We start from the raw sequence: 18305 nt of genomic DNA, 5'->3' as shown, positions 1-18305 counted from the left end.
AGGAAACCCTTTCCTACGTTAATCTCTACATCTCATAAATTTTCCTAGCTAAACTATTAGGGTTTCGTTAGAATATCAATTTATCTCTCCGACTTAAAGCTCCGTGAAGCCGTATTTAAAAATAGAATTTCTATCTCTTTAGACCCCCGCATAATTCCAAGATAACAATTGATGTCATTTATAATTCCTGACACTAAAGATCAATGAAGCCCTATTTAAAAATAGAATATTAATTTTTCTCTCTGACCTAAAGAACGTTTATCCCTCAGACCTAAGATTAAAGAAGCCTTAATGTTTCTTAATTTCCCCTTCGTGAATCAATAATTTCCCCGCCGATTATGTAAATCAATTTCTCAGGTTAGGCTAGCCAAAAGATCAAAGAAGCCATGTTTGTTTCTAATTCCCCTTTCATAAATCATTACATTCTCCCCCACCGATTATGTAAATCAATTTCTCAGGTTAGGTTAGCCTAAAGATCAAAGAAGCCATGTTTGTTTCTTAATTCCCCATTCGTGAGCCAATAATTCCCCCACCGATTATGTAAATCACCCCAATGTCATTACACCTGAAATTCTGTTTTTCATTCTCACTGAGAAAACCATAAACCACGTGGTCCTGTCACGAGGTCATGAGGCCTAGACATAAATTGCTGTTGACATCCATAAATGTGAGAAAGTTCATGTTTTTCAAATTCTCACTGACAAAAACCATAAAACATCCATAATTTGATGTTGACAACCATAAAAAAAATCAAATAAATTGACCAACACACAAAACCGTCCATGAAAACAGACATAAATGTGAGAAAATTCCTGTTTTTTCAAGTGAGGAAATTCCTGTTTTTTCATTCTCAGTGAGAAAACCATAAACCACGTGGTACTGTTCGGAGTTATATATAGGTATCTACTCTGGGGGAAAAATAATAATAAAGCATTGGAGCCGTATGGCCTTTACTATAGGCAACGCTATAGCGTTGCCTCTGATTTAAATTAGTAAGATATACACTAAAGAGGCCAAGTAATGTATTCCTTTCTCCATCCCAAAGAAAACGTCTCTTTACCAGGATGGGATTAAAATCTTTGACGCTTCTAGGCCCAAACGGTTTTGCCGTTCCGTTTTTGCGACATTTATGGGGAAATCCCCGTAAATTCGGAGATACTAGAAGCTCTGAACAGAACGTAACTGATGAGCCAAAAGTAATGAAAGAGACTAAAGAGAGAGTGGATATCGAACTCTCTGCTTCCATTCTGAGAGACATCTGACAATTTATAACTGACGGAACTCCTGTGTTGTTTTAAAATCACTTTTCTGTGAATACGCAGCGCGGCGGCAGAGTGCACCTGGCGCTTTGACGGTAAATCATATCAGTCCAGGGCACTTTGACGATAAACCACATCAACCCAGTTTTTGTTAAGAAAAACATCACTCAGTGATAATTTATTGCGCCCCTAGGCCTAGGCCAAGTGGCCCTATTGGTAAATCTGGGCCTGCTCGTTTCATCCCTACTATAATTTTACCAGCAAGTTTCAAACAGTTCGTGGTAACAAACTGTAAGTAAGGAGCGACCCGGCTCAATGGTAACCGAAACTCTAAAAACCGGAATTTTGGTACCAATAGATACATCAAAAGAATCAGATTTTAATTTTGATTTCAAATATAAAAGTTTCATCAAGTTTAATCTTACCCATCACAAGTTACGCGCCTGAGAAAATTTGGCTGATTTTTGAAAAAAGGGGGAAAACCCCCCTAAAAGCTATAGAACCTTAATGAAATTCACACCATCATATTCAGCGTATCAGAGAACCCTACTGTAGAGGTTTGAAGATCCTATCTACAAAAATGTGGAATTTTGCATTTTTTGCCAGAAGAAAGATCACGGGTGCGTGTTTATTTGTTTGTTTATTTGTTTTTTGTTTTTTTTCCCCAGGGGTAATCTTATTGACCCAGTGGTCCTAGAATATTGTAGTAGGGCTCATTGGAACGGAAATTAAAAGTTCTAGTGTCCTTTTTAAGTGACCAAAAAAATGGACGGTAACTAGGCCCCCTCCCACGCTCATTTTTTTCTCAAAGTAACCCAATTAAAATTTTGAGATAGCCATTTTGTTTAGCATAGTTGAAAATCTAATAAATATGTCTTTTACGATGACTTAATCCCCCACAGTTCCCAGGGGAAGGGCTGCAAGTTATGAACTTTGCCCATTGCTTGCATATTGTATTGGGAAGTATACAGACATTTTCAGGAAGAATTTTTTTTGGTCGGGGGGAGAGGGGCTTGAGGAGGGGGTTACTCGGGATAATCTTTCCGTGGAGGATGTATTTTTGGGGTAAGGGACATTTATATGAAGGGGGCGCCGGATTTCTAAGCATTATTTAAAAAATGATCAGAAATTAAATAAAAAAAAACAAGTTTTTTCAACTGAAAGTAAGAAGCAACATTAGAACTTAAAATGAACAGAAATTATTACGTATATGAGGGGTTTCTCCCCCAAATCAATGCCTCGCTCTTTTCGCTACAGTTTTTTTTAGTGCTTTCAAAAAAGCTACCTATTCTAATTAAACGGCCTTTGTGATTCAGAGGTGTGTGAATTAAATTTTTTTTTTTTAACTTTTAACTTAAAGAGCGTGGTATTGACTAAGGGTAGAACCCCATCATATACGTAATAACATAAACGTAATAAAAAAAAAAACAATAAAAAAAAACAAGCGATACGGCTCAATAGTAAGCGAAACTTTTAAAAACGGCTTATAATGCTGATTCTAAATATACAAATTTTGTTAAGTTTAGTATTACTCATCAAAGGCTAAGAGCCTGAGAAAACTTACCTGATTTTTTAAAGAGGGGGGAAACATCCCCTAAAAGTGAAAAAATTTTAATGAAAATCACTGTCAGATTCAGCGTATCAGAAAACCCTATAACATAGGTTTCAAGCTCATATCTGCAAAAATCTGCAACTTTGTATCTTTTTCCAGAAGAAAAATATACGACTATAGAAGTTCGTTACGTAAGTTAATTTGTAAATTACGTCAGAACCAAATTTAGAGACAGCCATTTAGCAAAAGAAAAGTAAAATTTTTATGCAAATTTTGTTTACTTATTCAATGACGGCGAGCCAAAATAAAAGCTGCATTAACCAAAAAACGATCAGAAATTAAATAAAAAAAACAAGTTTTTTTAACTGAAAGTAAGGACTAAAATTAAAACTTAAAACGAACATATTTTATTCCCTATATGAAAGGGGCTGTCCCCTCCTCAACGCCGCGCGCTGTACGTTAAAGTTAGACTCTTTCTCACAACTTTATTTTTTAAAACAATAAAAAACTTTAGCGTAAAGAGCGAGGCGTTGAGGAGGGGACAGCCCCTTTCATATATGGAATAATTTCTTTTCGTTTTAAGTTTTAATGTAACTCCTTACTTTCAGTTTAAAAAACTTGTTTTTTTTATTTAATTCTTGTAGGAACGAATATTCATTATGTATTAAACATATTTTAAGATTTAAAAATAAATAATTCATTGGGTAACTTAGAAGCAGCTGCTAATTTGTTTCTGTAAAATAGTATTTTCTTTTATAGTCATAGCAATGACTATTTTAACACCTTATGTAAAAGTGCCTGCAGAAATTAAGAAATTATAGCAATATTTAAAGAGTAGTGCCGAAGTTGTGGATCGGATATTTTTATGTTTGATAAGATGTGTAAGAAAAAAATGTCAAATGAGTTACCTATTATATTTTGACGAAATTAAAAAAGAAAATTATAATTGAGTAAAAATATTCAAAAAGAATTCTCCATTCTAAAAAAAAAGGTTCAGTTATCCATTTTAAATACCGCATTATTTAGTGCTGGTCTTTAACATTCTATGAAAATATTGAAATTTCTTCGTGTCGAAGGACGAAGAAAACAGCTTATAGGAGATTGTAACTTAAAGCATAATTTTAATATTTCTTTTTATAAGCCAGTCGACTAGGTACATCTTTCATAAGAATATAATTAGTGGGTTATGATGCAAGTTATGATTTGAGTTTATGAGCAGCAGCCTGAATTTATACTGCTTAATTAACTTATACAGCGAAATATAGTCTAATGGCGACTTTTATATAATGTTAATAGAATTTATGACCAAACCAGGCCCTGGCATAAATTTGGATTCAGGGTGGGAGGTAGCTTCAGAAAATATATAAATCTTTTCGTTACAAAACAGAAACAAAATAGTGTTTTTCATAGAGTCTTTTAAATTTAGGCAGGGTTGAGGGAGCTCCACTCCACTTCTAGGTCCTTGTGTGGTAAAATTTTAACCAAAAGCACAATTGGAAAGCTTAGATGAACGGAAAGCTTTAAAGTATTGCATAAAAGAGCGGAAGAGAAAAAAAATGAAAAGCAGAAGGAAATACAAGGATAAAAAAATTAATGTAGCGACGACAAAGGGGGGCTACTGCTGTAGAAGACCCAAAAGAGGGTATTTAATTAGATAAGCTTTTATATAAATTTGACAAATCATTGCATCGCAGAAAAAACCGGTAATCGACAAACCTGTGACACTATGTCTCCGTTTTCTTTATACTGTGCGTTCCAAGGCCCCAGCAGCGCTGTATTTCTAGTCTCCATGATTAAGATATTATTTTGGATTACCTAAGGCATTTAACAATCGTATCTTGCTGAAGACATTGCTGATTGATCGATCAATGGATTTGATAAACATTTGTACTGGTCGCAGCTGTGCTAATTGTGAAAAAAGGGAGTTGGCTAGTTTTTCACTTATATGTGGAGCAAATTTTCGTTCTACACAGGGTGGCCAGATTTCTAAGTAACTAGTGAAAAGTTGAGAAATAGGGCAAGAGAGAAGTAGAGAGTCAAAGTGAGATAGAAGAAGAGAGGAAGGAAGGGAAGAAGAGAGACAGAGTGCGACAAAGACAAATGAACACTTACCGCATATTGCTGTAGAGCGCCTTCTAAGTCGTTAGAAGAAAGACTTTCTAGTCTTGGAAGTGAAGAAATAACATGGTCTAGCCAGATATCTTCTTCTCCAAATGATATGTTTAATTTGTTCCATAGATCAAAAGCAATGCGCAAAGATACAATTCTACCGGCACCAAAATCAAGGACATCTTCTGCATCAGTAGTGAGATTAGCATGTCGATCTAGGTAGTGTTGTCGCGTTGGAGGATCAATCAAAGCAATAATAGAATTAAGGACTGAGGAACAGTGGCTAAAACACGTAAAAAATTTAATCCTTTTTTGAATTTCGACAAAAAGGTTGGCAGCATCTTCGACTCCCACCTCGTCAGCATAATAACTTCTGGCCAAATTCATAATTTCACAAAATTCTCTTAAATAAATTCGGTATTCTTCAATAGCAGTGTTTCCTTGCAACACTTTCTCTCTTTCATTGTGTATCTTTGTTCCCATGTAGCGGCAGGTATCCTGAAGTGAAAAAACTTGAGTAGGGATATCATAGCCGGGAATTTCTTTTACAAAACCTTCTCCTTGTTCAATAAGATGATCAACAGTCATCATTTCAGCTTGATTCTTAAGCTCGAGATCTTCCAATAAATCGAGTTTCTCTACAGGAGTTTCAACAACTTCATTTTCAATTAAAATTACTTGCTTATTCAGTTGTTCTATGTTTGTTTCCTCCATGCTAATGCTATTTAAGTAATCTTGCCAACGTTTTTGGAGATCAAGTATTTCTTCTTCGCTCCTCAAAGCAACGTCTTCGACAATTTTAACTTGATCTTGCAAGCGTCTAACGCAACTCTTAATCATATACTTAATGTCGTCGTTAACAACATCTACGCAATGTTCTGTAACTTCCTCCAAAATTTCAAGACTATTTTCAACTATTCTAACTTCCTCTTTAAGACTCTTAATTTCTTTCATTCGGTGTTCTAAAGTTGCAATTTGCCTAATAGTGTAGACTCTGTACTCTATGGTTTCTAGCCATTCAGTTACAGTTGTTACAATCTCAACGATAACACGTTCAATTACCACTGTTTCCTTAAGACTGATAGCATTCCTTAATGTGGCAATATTGTCATGAACATATGCTACTCTCTGCTCTGCTGAAGTCTTGTGGAAAAACTGAGTAATTGCAGTTAAGTAACAAAAGCTTGTCTTGTGAATGCCTGTTCTAGGTTTATGCAATGCTGTGGAACGAAGATCTATAACGGAATTTAAATCTCGCAGTTTTTCCGACAATGAGACATATTGCTGCTCGTTACTCTTTTCTTTATTTCCTACATCTTTTGCATCACTGACGACCACACTGCTTATGTTTTCAACCACTATTGGACTTAAGGACACATCGTCTGTATCATCTTTTAAAATTTCACGTTCAAAATCAAAACACTGCGTTTCTGGGAGTACAATTGGGGAAGTACCACTACTTTTTGCTTTGTCTTGGACATTCAAGATCAAAATTTCAGTTCTATACATATCGTCTGTTTCTTCTTTTACTAGTTCTTTTCCTGAATTTTCTATATCTGACACATTTTGCTCGTCAATATTCCTCAAGGATACATTAATTAAAACTTTGTTTTCGTCCTCACACTGAGTTTGTTTACTGGGTTTTAATTCATCACTAAAAGCTTTTATTTGAGGATCAGAGACCGAAGATGCTAAGAGCATATGCTGTTTTTCCTTACAATCAGCTTCATCAAAATGTAAAACTTCTTCTGTGTCGTTAAATTCTTCCGTTGAAACAATCGTTTCAAAGCCACTTAAACTGGTCGGTTGCTTACATGTGTCTGTAATATTATTCTTATTTACCTCGTCATACAGGTTACCTACGTTAGAATCCGGGTATTTTAGCAAGCAATCATCACCTAAACTAGTATCATAAATCAAATTTGTTTTTGTGAGTAAACTAGTTACTTCTCTTCCACTGTCTAGATTACTACTGGAAACACGCCTAGCTCTAGTTCTGTCGTCTTCGTATCCAGAAGGTGTGGTCGTTTTTGAAGACTGGTCCAAGTATTCATGTTCAACATGGATTAACTTTTTCTCTCTAGTATCCTCGTTGTCACTTTTTTTAAAATCAATGTTTGGTCCTTGGTAAAATTGGTCGTTTTCTGACGGTATCTCAGTACCTAGTTTAGCCTCAGGATACTTGCTGATACTTTGTTTTGGGAAGAAAAATTCTGATGAAAGTTCCCCTACTGAACAGGATCTCAAGGGATGCCTTTTATTCTGTTCCTCAATATCTAAATGCTTAGCAGTTTGCTGCTCATTTATACTACTTACTTGAGATAATTCTTCAGAAATAGCCATTACCTCATAACCAGGAATAACCCCTTTTATATGCTCCACGTCTTTCATAAGTAGTGATGGCACCATTTCTGCTTCAGAAGATGAAAATATTACAGTGACAGGAGTCGGTGAACCTTTTTGTGAGTCATTTTCTATTTGATATTTTGGATTACATAATTCTTTATTTCTATCCAAATATGATTGCTCATCATGTTCTAGTTTCACTTTAGATGGTTCCATTAAAATGGGAGGCTGAAGACTTTCTGTTTCTTCGATTTTTCTTTTCACACTCTCATTTTCGACTGTTTTTGAATCGATTTCATTACCAACCATAAGAAACTCTGACACATTGCTTTTATCAGGAGCAGGAGCCGATATAAATCTATTGGGTATGCCTACTACACCTTCTGTTTCACACGGGATGTCAGTGTCCTTATGCGTTAAAATTCTGAAGTTTTCATCAAGATCTTTTTGACTATTTTCTGTCATTTCTAAATGTGAACCTATCCATGAGCTTGATTCAGTTACCATTATAGCCTGATTCTTGACATTACTGTCACCAAAATTCCCCTCTCCACAAAAGAAACTACCGTCTATTGGTTCAGTAGGTGGACCACGAGTAAGGTCACTAGGACTATTTTCAGGGGCTGAAGAAGTTGAATAGCTTGGAGGCGAAGACTTTGTCTGGATGAAATCTATAAGCTGGATTTGAGGAGTATATCCGGGTTGAGAAACGGCAAATTGATCCGATCCGTTTATATTTTGGCCAATGAGTGGCAGATGGCTATCAATGGTAATGTCTGAAATGTTAGAGTGTTCAGGAGGATCACTCTCCACATTTTCCAGTGTAAATGGGTCGTTGAAATCACCACAATCATCCTTCCTTTTCATTACCTTATTATTTGTTTCCTTTTCTATAGCTGTAAGTGCTAAAATATTTTCAGAGCACTGTTCTGGACTGAACTCTTTTATGGTTACCATATTATTTTTATGACTTCTTGGGGTAATCTCGGATGTAGATAGGGGGTCAATGTTGATTGTTTGTTGGAATACAGTTAAACCACAAGATTCAAAGACTTCCTGTTGTTCAATAGCCTTTGAATTGGTTGTTACTTTCAAAATGCCAGCACTGCTGTCTGTAAAGATATCAATAATATCTTGACTTTTTTGTACTGAGTTAGCATTTTCCGATGAAATGTTGTCCAAAATGGCAGAAGATTGGGGACTTATATCATTCTCATAACCAGAATTCAGGCCAAGTACCTCAGTGGTTTTGGACTGCAAAATAAAATTCCCTCTCTCTGTATCTGCTACGTCAAAATCATCCTTCCCAGGCATTAACTGTTGCATACTGGGAATGATTCTGTCCTCCTCATCTTGATATGTCGTTTCGTCTAACGGGTTAGCAGAAATTTCACTTAAAGGACTGACAATCTCCGGAATAGAAAGAATAAAACTTTTCTCCTGGGGTGATACCTTTGAATCCCATTTAAATTCATTCTCTAACGCCGACGCTACTGAAAAATCAGTTGTTTCATTGCCCAAATTCCATTCTTGGTTTGTCTCAGTCTTATGTTTGATTCCTGTTTTACTTGAAACAGGTAACTTGTCTGATTCGTACTCCAAATCATCCTCAACTGACTTCCTTTTAAGACCTCGTTTGACTTCAGAATCTGGTGCAAAAAGGGAGGTGCTAAGTTCAGGATTTAAAATCTCATCTCCTTGCAATTTACGTAGAAAAATCACCCGTTGAGTCTGGGAAACTGTATCTGTACATGCATCTGTTTGACCTGATGGTAGTGCAAAATCTCTCTTAGAGCTGCTAAATATGTCTTCAAGTTCATCCACCTGTGCATCCTTCGAGTTTCCGGTCATTTCTTCACCAATGCTTCCAGCGTTTGTCTTCTGGACAGCCTTAAATTCAACTTCTCTTGGCCTTGATTCATCTGAATTCAAACAAAAAATATGACTTTTATGTCTAGTTGTAGAATCTTCAGACGCTACAATTCCTGGTTGATTTAGGATTTTGTCAGTGACGGCGCTCAAAGTAGCTTGTTCAAGGTTTAAGGGATCAATCTTAGTGATTAGGTGTCCAAAACCATAATCCTCCTTTCTTTTTGATTGGGAAGGAATGTCTTTGGATTTATTTTCTGTGTCCTCCATGGATGCTTGTTGTATAATCGAATCCTTTGAATCTTTGTCCACTGGTAAGTGAACTAGTGGCAATACAGAAGATAAAGAATTATTCTGTTTTTTTGCTGGTTTATTTATTTCTTTTTCTTTTACAGCCGTGCTTCCTTTGTTTTCTTCACTCTCTTCTATTGGAACTGATGTTTCTTCACAAAACTCAGTTACAGCTTTTAGTTGGCTAGTTTCATGAAGACGATTGGGTTCAGGAAGGTCTGAATAAATTGGTATACCTGCAATACATGGAGCAGCATCAATTTCATGTTCTTCAAAAAATATTTTGTATTTTGCTTCCTCTTCCTCCTTATTACCAGATCCGGATTTGTTCAGATTATCAAGATTTTCTTCTATTGGGATATATTGAACAGCCTTATTTTCACTTTCTGATTTTATAAAAGGGCTAAGAGGAGGTGCAAATTCAGTTTCTAATTCATCTGGTCCTTTGCAAACGAAGCTTGATTCATTTTTAAGATTCGATGCTTTACTTGAATCAGCTTCTTGCTTAGAAGGTGTAACTTCATCAGTCCGTTTAGGCTCACTTACATCGACTTTTACAGTCTCATTATCAAGTTGGTATTGGCTAACAATTTCCAATTTTTTAACTTTCAGTGTCTCTTGAACACTATTCCTATCTAGCTTTGAAGCATGATCATAAGACATAGATGTTGTTTCTTTAGAAATTGGAGTAGAACTGGGTATAGAAATTTCATTTGATTTAAGTGGAAAATTATTGCTGGATACAGAACCTTTAACGATCTCATCATAGAGTTTAGGTGACTTGACTTGAGCTGATGCACTGTTACGCATGGTATCAATGGAATATGAGCTATTTTGTTCTGTTTTGCAGGAGTCATTCGACTCCAGACAGTATGGTGTTGATGAGACAGTCACAAGAGTCGGATCATCAGTATTTGCGCTCTCGTTTTCCTCACCAACTATAGCCACTGACAAAAGTAATTGTGCTTTGGATTTTCCCTCATTCCAGTCAAATTCTTTTACTTTGGATGTTAGAGAGTCTCCAGGGTTTTTGCATAAGTCTTCTGTACGTTTATCAGTCTCTGTGACTTTAGAAAGGACAGGAGAACCTTGTCCTACATCTGATGCACTGTTTTGTTTAATTTCGAAAGAAAAGAAGTCTATAGGACTTTCTTTACTGGAAGATTTGACGGTGTCTATTGCTGTTAAAAAGCTGATTGTTTCTTTTGGCTTATCTTTTACCAGTTGAAATAACATAGCAAGATTATAAAACCCATCGTCAGGAACAGAATAACCAGATAATGGCATGCTGTCAAGGAAAAGATCTAAGAGCGGCCTTAAAATATATTCCTCCTGGCCTTTCACTCCACCTCGTTCTTTTAAATTATGTTGACCTGAATGTCCTTCTCCGCCATGATTAGAAGGAAGTTGTTCCCTCTGTTTTTCAGACAGGGAAAAAGATGAAACATCTGATGTTTCAGTATACTGCAGATCCGAGGTTACTTTAAAGCAAAAGTCTTGTGAAAGCATTTTGACTCTTTCATTAGTATCAGATGGATACGATGTAACAACTTCCGATCCTTTGGCTTGGAACGTATCTACTAGGGTTTTGTTTATCGGACAAACGTCCATTCGTTCTATCCCGCTTTCTTCATGAATGTTACTATTTAGGTTTATAATATCAGTTACTTCTTCAGGAAAATAAGTTTTTTTTGTGTCAGGAAGTCTAATCTGCTTATGATCCTTTTGTATTAGTGCTGTCTCTTTATACAATGTAGTTAATAAACCATTTTTAGCTGCTTCTGCTTCAGAATCTTGATATTGCGAACCGCATATTGACCAAGAGTCGAGCATTAATTTTCGCTCGTGATCAAACAGATGCTTTTGAACAGACGATTCCTCCCCTTTTTTCGTACAGCTATGAGAACTGGTTGCTATTTCACTATCATCATAATATAAAGGCCAGTTAGCTTTGATTTTGCAATCTGTTGGCACTTCCCTTTCAGAGCCTGAAGATGCCTCAATGAAAGCATCTTCACAAGAGAAAATATTAACTTGATCAGTCTCCAACGAACAGAAACTGGCAGAACTTTCGGGATTGATGGCTTTTACAGTTATGAATTCAGCATTTGAACATTTCGGAGTAGATGGAGACAAAGAATACTTGGTTAAGGCTTCTTTGCTTTGAACAGTGACGTCTTCTGTTTTATAGTCATGCAGAGATCCAGGGATTTGTTGAGTTTCTATCAACGGCTCTTGCTGTGATTTTTCATAAGTATTTTCAGGTACGTTGCATGATTGCAGTGTCCCAACACATTCATCAATTGAGTTACCCATCAAATTAGCCTCCAAACTGACTAGTTTACTAACTCCACTCAACTCATTGTTTTCAGTCGAAGCGGTAAGCGTCTTTGAAGTATTTATCACATGATCCATTGATTCAGCCTGATTAACAATAATAGAAGCTTCTAGAACGGAGGAAAGCCCGTCGTCTGATATGTCTTCCTGAAGTTCAATTTTTCCAACTTTTCCCGGCTCAGAAAGCTCTAATTGATGGTCAAATCCTGAATGTCCAAATGTCTTCATAGCCTCAGAGTTCTCTTCTAAGCAGGTTATTTTCTTACAGAAGTCATGGAGTAAATTGTAATTGCAAACTTGATTTTCTGCTGAAAATGTTTGTTCATTCCGTTCCTCTCTGAATGATTTATCAACATTTCTGTTAGGTAGGCCAATAATATATGATGGATTATACAAGGATGTGCTTTGCATGAAAAAAATATCTAACATCGCAAATCTGGGTAATTCTTGGGGCCATGAATCTTCAGCCAGATTGCAAAGATGCTGCAATTCAGCACACATTTTTGGTTGATGAGGTAAATGCTGATTTAGCTCTTGAACACAGGTAGAAGAAGTATCCGTGCGGTCTTTAATACTCCCTTCTTCACTAAATGGAGCTGAAAGTTCAGACGTGATCTCCAGATACGTTGACTTATTTGACGGTTGGAGCTGTTCAACTCTTAATTCTCCTTCCGGCTTCAACACTAAGCTGGCTGGCTGGAGAAATACACTAGCCTTACTTGTCTCTTGAGAGGCATTTAGTGTTTCTGAAAGATGTATTGTAGTATCTATAAACTGTTCTTGTTTCATATCAGTATCAGTGTTGTTTGGAGAGCTCGTGGTAAGACTATTTCGAAAGGTCATTAGGAACATATTTTCTAATAGCTCAAAATCATTTATTCCTTGAGGCCACGAATCGAGCGCAAAATTGTAAAAATGTTGCCATTTATCATGAACAAATAAACTTTCATCTTGCTCTCTCATCCTTAACTTTGGAGCAGGGATGTCTTCAATACTTACATTGATATTTGGCATAGACATGGCTTTAGTTGTGGTTTCCTCATGTTTAAATTCATAATTCCCTTGCATAAAACTAGAAATAGACTTTTGTATCTGTATTTTAATTTCTGGATCTGACCCTACCTCTGGTCCCATAAGATTTAGAAAGCTCTCTGTTTTTACTTCCTGAATTGACTCCTGAAAATCACAAGAACTTTCATGTTTGAAGGGCATGAAGCCTAAGACAGTAGCTAAAGGTTCTACAGAGCATAGGTTACTTGCATTCTGAGGCCATGAGTCAAGCGACAAGTCTAAAGGTAAATTTTTAAGCTTAACATCTGAAAAGCCAAGAATGGAATTTTGGTTATCCCAAGTATTGTCAGATTTTTTGCAGACTGCTTGAGATAAATGCTCTTCCAAAGTACAGGGTGGCAGTAAACTTTTTTTGAGGGATTCATTACCAGGTTTTCCTTTAGAAACCGTTGCTACTTCTTCGAATAAAACGTAAGAAGGCTCGTGTTCTTTTAGGGAATTTGGATCATCTTTATAGATTTCTTCTAAATAATGTACAGAGGTGTCTTGTAAGTGACTTTCAACTTCCATCATTGGCCGTTCAATGTCAAATTGTTTAGTAGTAGCTGTTACACATCTCTCGTCGTTTATTTTTGGTTCATTTTGTTAGTTTACAAAAAACTTATTTTGATTAAATTCTATTGAAATTATATCAATAGTGAACAAAATAGAACTTGTTATGTCTTCCAGATCGAAGGCATATTCGATTTGGCTCTTTTGATGATCAGTCTCTTCATTAAGTTTGGAAGAGCTAGAATCAGTAGTAAAATACTCTTTGTCATCCAAGCAATCCTTGTTACTTTCTTTTATAATTTCTTTCTCTAGCTTCAGGGCTTTGTTATTTTCTTCTGAGGCAGGAACAAGCCCTGTTTTATAACTGACAGTGTCGTCCAAAAAGATAGAAAATCTTGAAGTACTATTATTTGGCAGAGTTTTCATATCTTCTTCTTTCTTCACGAGACAGGGAGCTTTTTCATCTTTATTTGATCCTATAGCTGACACAACTTTGTGAATTTCAATACTGTTTGAACAGTCCGGGCAAGCTGAATTTTTTTCTTCTGAAAGTGTTGTTTTCTCTTCCCTCTTGATATCACCGGTTTGTGTTATCGCATCAAAAAATATTTCATCCGAGTTCTCATTGAAGTTTCGACTAGGTATGACAGGAGAAAATGACTCATTCTCATCTTTATGTACATCTTGTAGCTTTTTATTATCTGCAGTAATAGTTTTGAGCAATTCACCTGAACGTTCATCTTTCATTTCATGTTTTATAGCTTTGTTTTCTAATCCAACTTTTTCAATTTCCAGTTCTTGTTCTGGAAAGAAAAATGAAGTCGGAGAGTTAGATCTTGATGGTATTGACCCACTGCTTAAAGAAATAGGACCAAACATTTCATCGGGCTCCTCAACAATCTCTTCGATTGCTATCTCTTCATTTTCCTTTAATACAACTTTTCTAATCACTTTTTTATGCTTCAGTACAATGATATTTTCAGTCACTGCTTCAGTTATAGGCTGGGTATCAATGACATCACAGTTTTCAAAGTCTAGCTTTTCACCATCAATAATAACAACTTTGCGAAAGTCCTCTCTTCTGTTAACACTTCTTCTTGCTGGTTGTACTAGGTTCTCTAGTTCTCTTGCTTCAAATCCCTCAGATACAGTATCATACTGGATATTGACAGCCCGAATAAGCTGAAAGGATTCTAAAATAGGTTCTGAGGCGCAAAGCACTTGTGTAGTATCTCTATCCCCTTCTTCAACCAAACTGATAATAGTAACATCATCCTTTTCAGTCTCCCCTTTTGCCACCGCAAGTATTTCACGATCACTGAAACTATCTTGAAAGGTTGATTCAGCAGGAACTATTCGATCAGCTACGATTGGAGTGAAAGAAGACATATTAAAGGTAAGGTTATTTACTTCCGTTTTTTGGATCGTTTCTATAGAGTCAGTTAAATTCAAACCATCCTTACATTCAGAGGAAGATATTTCGCTATAATCCAAAGTAGTTGTAATTATAGGATTTAAGACATCAGGATGATTAACTTCGTATTTGCACACTAAGAGTTCATTGGATGATGCATCATCAAAAGGATTATCCACCTTTTCCTCTAAGATCAAGTGATCTGCATCAGAAATGTCAGTTTCAGTCCTAGCTATACCAACTTTATCTGTAATAGGTCTCACTGAAATATCAGTTTTAGATTTTCCGAATACGTTTTCTTGGATCTCCGTGTACGCTCGCACTACTCCATGCTTTGTAAGATTAGAAGAATTTATTGCTTCACTTTCATCAGCGGATTCAACTGGAACTCTCACTTCTCTCTCCCCAATAATTTCCTGAGTATTGTCATAATAAGAGACTGCAATCTTAATCTCACCCTTACTTTGTGTATTACAAGGCGTATTTTCATCAGTACGACTGTCTGATATTTCTTTTTCAATGGAATCAAGTCTCCATGTTTCTGCGTCCTTAATTATATCTTTTGCCGCAGGTATTAGGATATCACTGGCGTTAGAAGTTGTATATAGAAGATCAGGGGCCGAAATCTGCTCAGTAGTTCTAATTCCTTTATCATCTTTAAGCAATTCATCCTCTGGGTTAAGCTGTCCAAGTTTCTCCTAAAAAAAAATATATATTTGAGTCATGTAAGTTAGTCAAACAGTTCGTGGTAACGAACTGTAAGTAAGGAGCAACCCGGCTCAATAGTAACCGAAACTTTAGAAAACTGAATTTTGATACCAACAGATACATCAAAAGAATCAGACTTTAATGCTGATTTGAAATATATAAGTTTCATCAAGTTTAGTCCTACCCATCAAAAGTTACGCACCTGAGAAAATTTGGGTGATTTTAGAAAAAAGGAGGAAAGACCCCCTAAAAGATACATAACCTGAATGAAAATCACACCATAATATTCAGCGTATCAGAGAACCCTACTGTAGAGGTTTCAAGCTCCTATCTACAAAAATGTGGAATTTTGCATTTTTTGCCAGAAGAAAGATCACGGATGCGTGTTTATTTGTTTGTTTTTTTTTTCCCAGGGGTGATCGTATCGACCCAGTGGTTCTAGAATATCGTGGGAGGGCTCATTGGAACGGAAATTAAAAGTTCTAGTGCCCTTTTTAAGTGACCAAAAAAGATGTAGAAGGATCTTTCCATGAAGGAAGTTTCATGGGGGAAGGGACATTGCTATAAAGGGGGCGCCGGATTTCCCAGCATTCTTTAAAAAAAAAACCAGAAATTAGATTAAAAAAAAGTTTTTCATCTGAAAGTAAAGGAACAACATCACAACTTAAAACGAACAGAAAATATTACGTCTATAATTGGGTTCACTCCCTAGTCAATACATCGCTCTTTAAGCCAAATATTTTCTAGTACTTTAATAAGGGCTATTTATTCTAATTAAGGGCCTTTGTGATTAAGGGTCATTTTTAAAGAATTGGAACAAAATTCGAAATTTAGCTTAAAGAGCAAGGTATTGACTATGGAGTGAACCCCCTAATATACGTATTAAAAATATATGAATATAGAAGTTCGTTACGTAAGTTAATTCGCAAGTTACGTATATTTATTACTAATAAAAACGTTCGTAAATAAAATTAAAGAAGTTTCGAGAAAGCCATTTAACCAAATAAAAGTAAAATTAATTAGAAAATTTTGTTGTAATTATTCATGTACGCAGAGCCAAAATCAAAACATGTATTAATTCAAGAACGTTCAAAAATTAAATAAAAAAACAAGTTTTTTTAACTAAAAGTAAGGAACGACGTTAAAACTTAAAACGAACCGAAATTATTCTGTATATGAAAGGAACTGCCCCCTCCTCAACGCATCGCTCTTTACGCTAAAGTTTGACTTTCTCAAAGCTCTATTTTTTTTAAACAATAAAAAAATTTAGCGTAAAGAGCGAGGCGTTGAGGAGGGGACAGTCCCTTTCATATACGGAGTAATTTCTGTTCGTTTTAAATTTTAACATCATTTCTTACTTTCAGTTAAAAAAAACTTGTTTTTTTTATTTAATTCTTGTTAAAGCATGTAGGAATAAAAAGGTTTTCGCTATCAAATTTATTCGAGTTGAAAATTTAAACGATAGTGCGAAGAAAAAAAGGCTTCCCAGTCCCTACGAAAATTAGTTTCACTAATGGAAGTTGATAGAGTTTCACTACCAGGACCTTATTTAAAGAAGAACGGAAATACGGGTACAATTGCTATAAGCACTTATTTCACCAGAGAGTATTTATAAGACGATCTGCCAATTGCTTTTCTCAAGTTATACATCCCCTCAGATCATGCAATTTTGCAAGACGTCAACAGATGTAACTTGCACCGAAAGGACTAGCTACTTTTACCATTGGATTTGGATTTGTTCATTTTAGATCTATCCATTCCGTAAGCCAAGGCTACTGTAGTGCTAGACTATTTCTTTGAGAAAGATCTAAACTTGCTTAAAAAAGAAATTTTGCTTTTTCCATTCACATTTGACCAATTCGTCAATCTTAGAAAAATGCAGAACGAATTTTAAAAACGTGATTAGCTAGATGGGTGAAGCTGAATCTCAGTTATCGAAAATTAACAAATTGTCGTCTTAAGTTCAAACATATGCGGAAAGTGGGTACATCCTTAATGCTGTACTTAGTATGAATAACAATGTACACTAGATAGTAGGTTGGGCAATTTGTATAATTTATCACTTAAGAAGATAGTACAGATATATCATTGGAAATGATATATTATAGCTTTCCTGTGCTTCTAGGAATTTACTTAGTCTTGTTTTTTCTAATCTAAAGTGTACTGATCATTCTTGTACAATCAAGTTACTTAGGTAACAGTAGTAGAATAAAACTGAGATCAACTACATGATCCCTGGAGTTTTTCAGCGGACTAGCCGGAGTTTTTACCACGTTAGTTTTTAGTAGTATCGATTTATGTCACATTTCAATGAAGTAAGTAATTGGTGATACATCTATCTCTTTTTTTCAGAATTTTGAAGAATATTGAAGCATTCTTTAGGTTTGCGCAAGAGTCTCATCTTGCAGCGTCAGTGGCTTCGATGTAATTGGTTGAAACCTAGACTTAGTTGCAGGTGAGTTGATCCGAATTGAACTATTATTACGCCTGGGACTGAGACTCAGAGATCCGTGTTAACGGTAAGTTTTTGCCAAGTCGTAGTCGTATTCGAGACTACAACTATGACTAAGTCCCATGTGAATGGCCACTCTACAATCTTCAAGCAGTTCCTGGGTACGAAAAAAGGAAAATTTACGAACGCTTCATAAAAAGAATTATTATTGTTTTGTTAGTACCACAGAATATTTTTATTTCTGTTGATAAATTGTCCTAATAAATCTTGACAGTTATCAATATCCAGTAAAAAGAAACCGCAGAAATTTTTCTTGAGGGGGGGGGGTGAAACAAAGGTGATCTTTTACCAGAAAGGCATTATGTTTTCCTCAGTAAATTTTCATTCATGATACATTAACTAAAT

General features: G+C 35.8%; 1 protein-coding gene across 1 annotated transcript in view; it reads right to left on the bottom strand.

Moving 5' to 3' along the window:
- Positions 1-18305, bottom strand: part of LOC148956437 (uncharacterized) — a 570204-nt gene that overhangs the window by 152386 nt on the left and 399513 nt on the right. Inside the window, 1 exon segment of the mRNA XM_089090886.1 lies at positions 4924-15438. Coding sequence (XP_088947012.1) covers positions 4924-15438 — 10515 coding nt within the window.

Source organism: Artemia sp. Qi Xiang Cuo, chromosome 1 (genome assembly GCF_049724085.1).
Source record: "Artemia sp. Qi Xiang Cuo chromosome 1, ASM4972408v1, whole genome shotgun sequence".
NCBI classification, from domain to species: domain Eukaryota; kingdom Metazoa; phylum Arthropoda; class Branchiopoda; order Anostraca; family Artemiidae; genus Artemia; species Artemia sp. Qi Xiang Cuo.
Note: the sequence above shows the minus strand (reverse complement) of the source record. Positions and strands in the feature narration are given on the sequence as shown.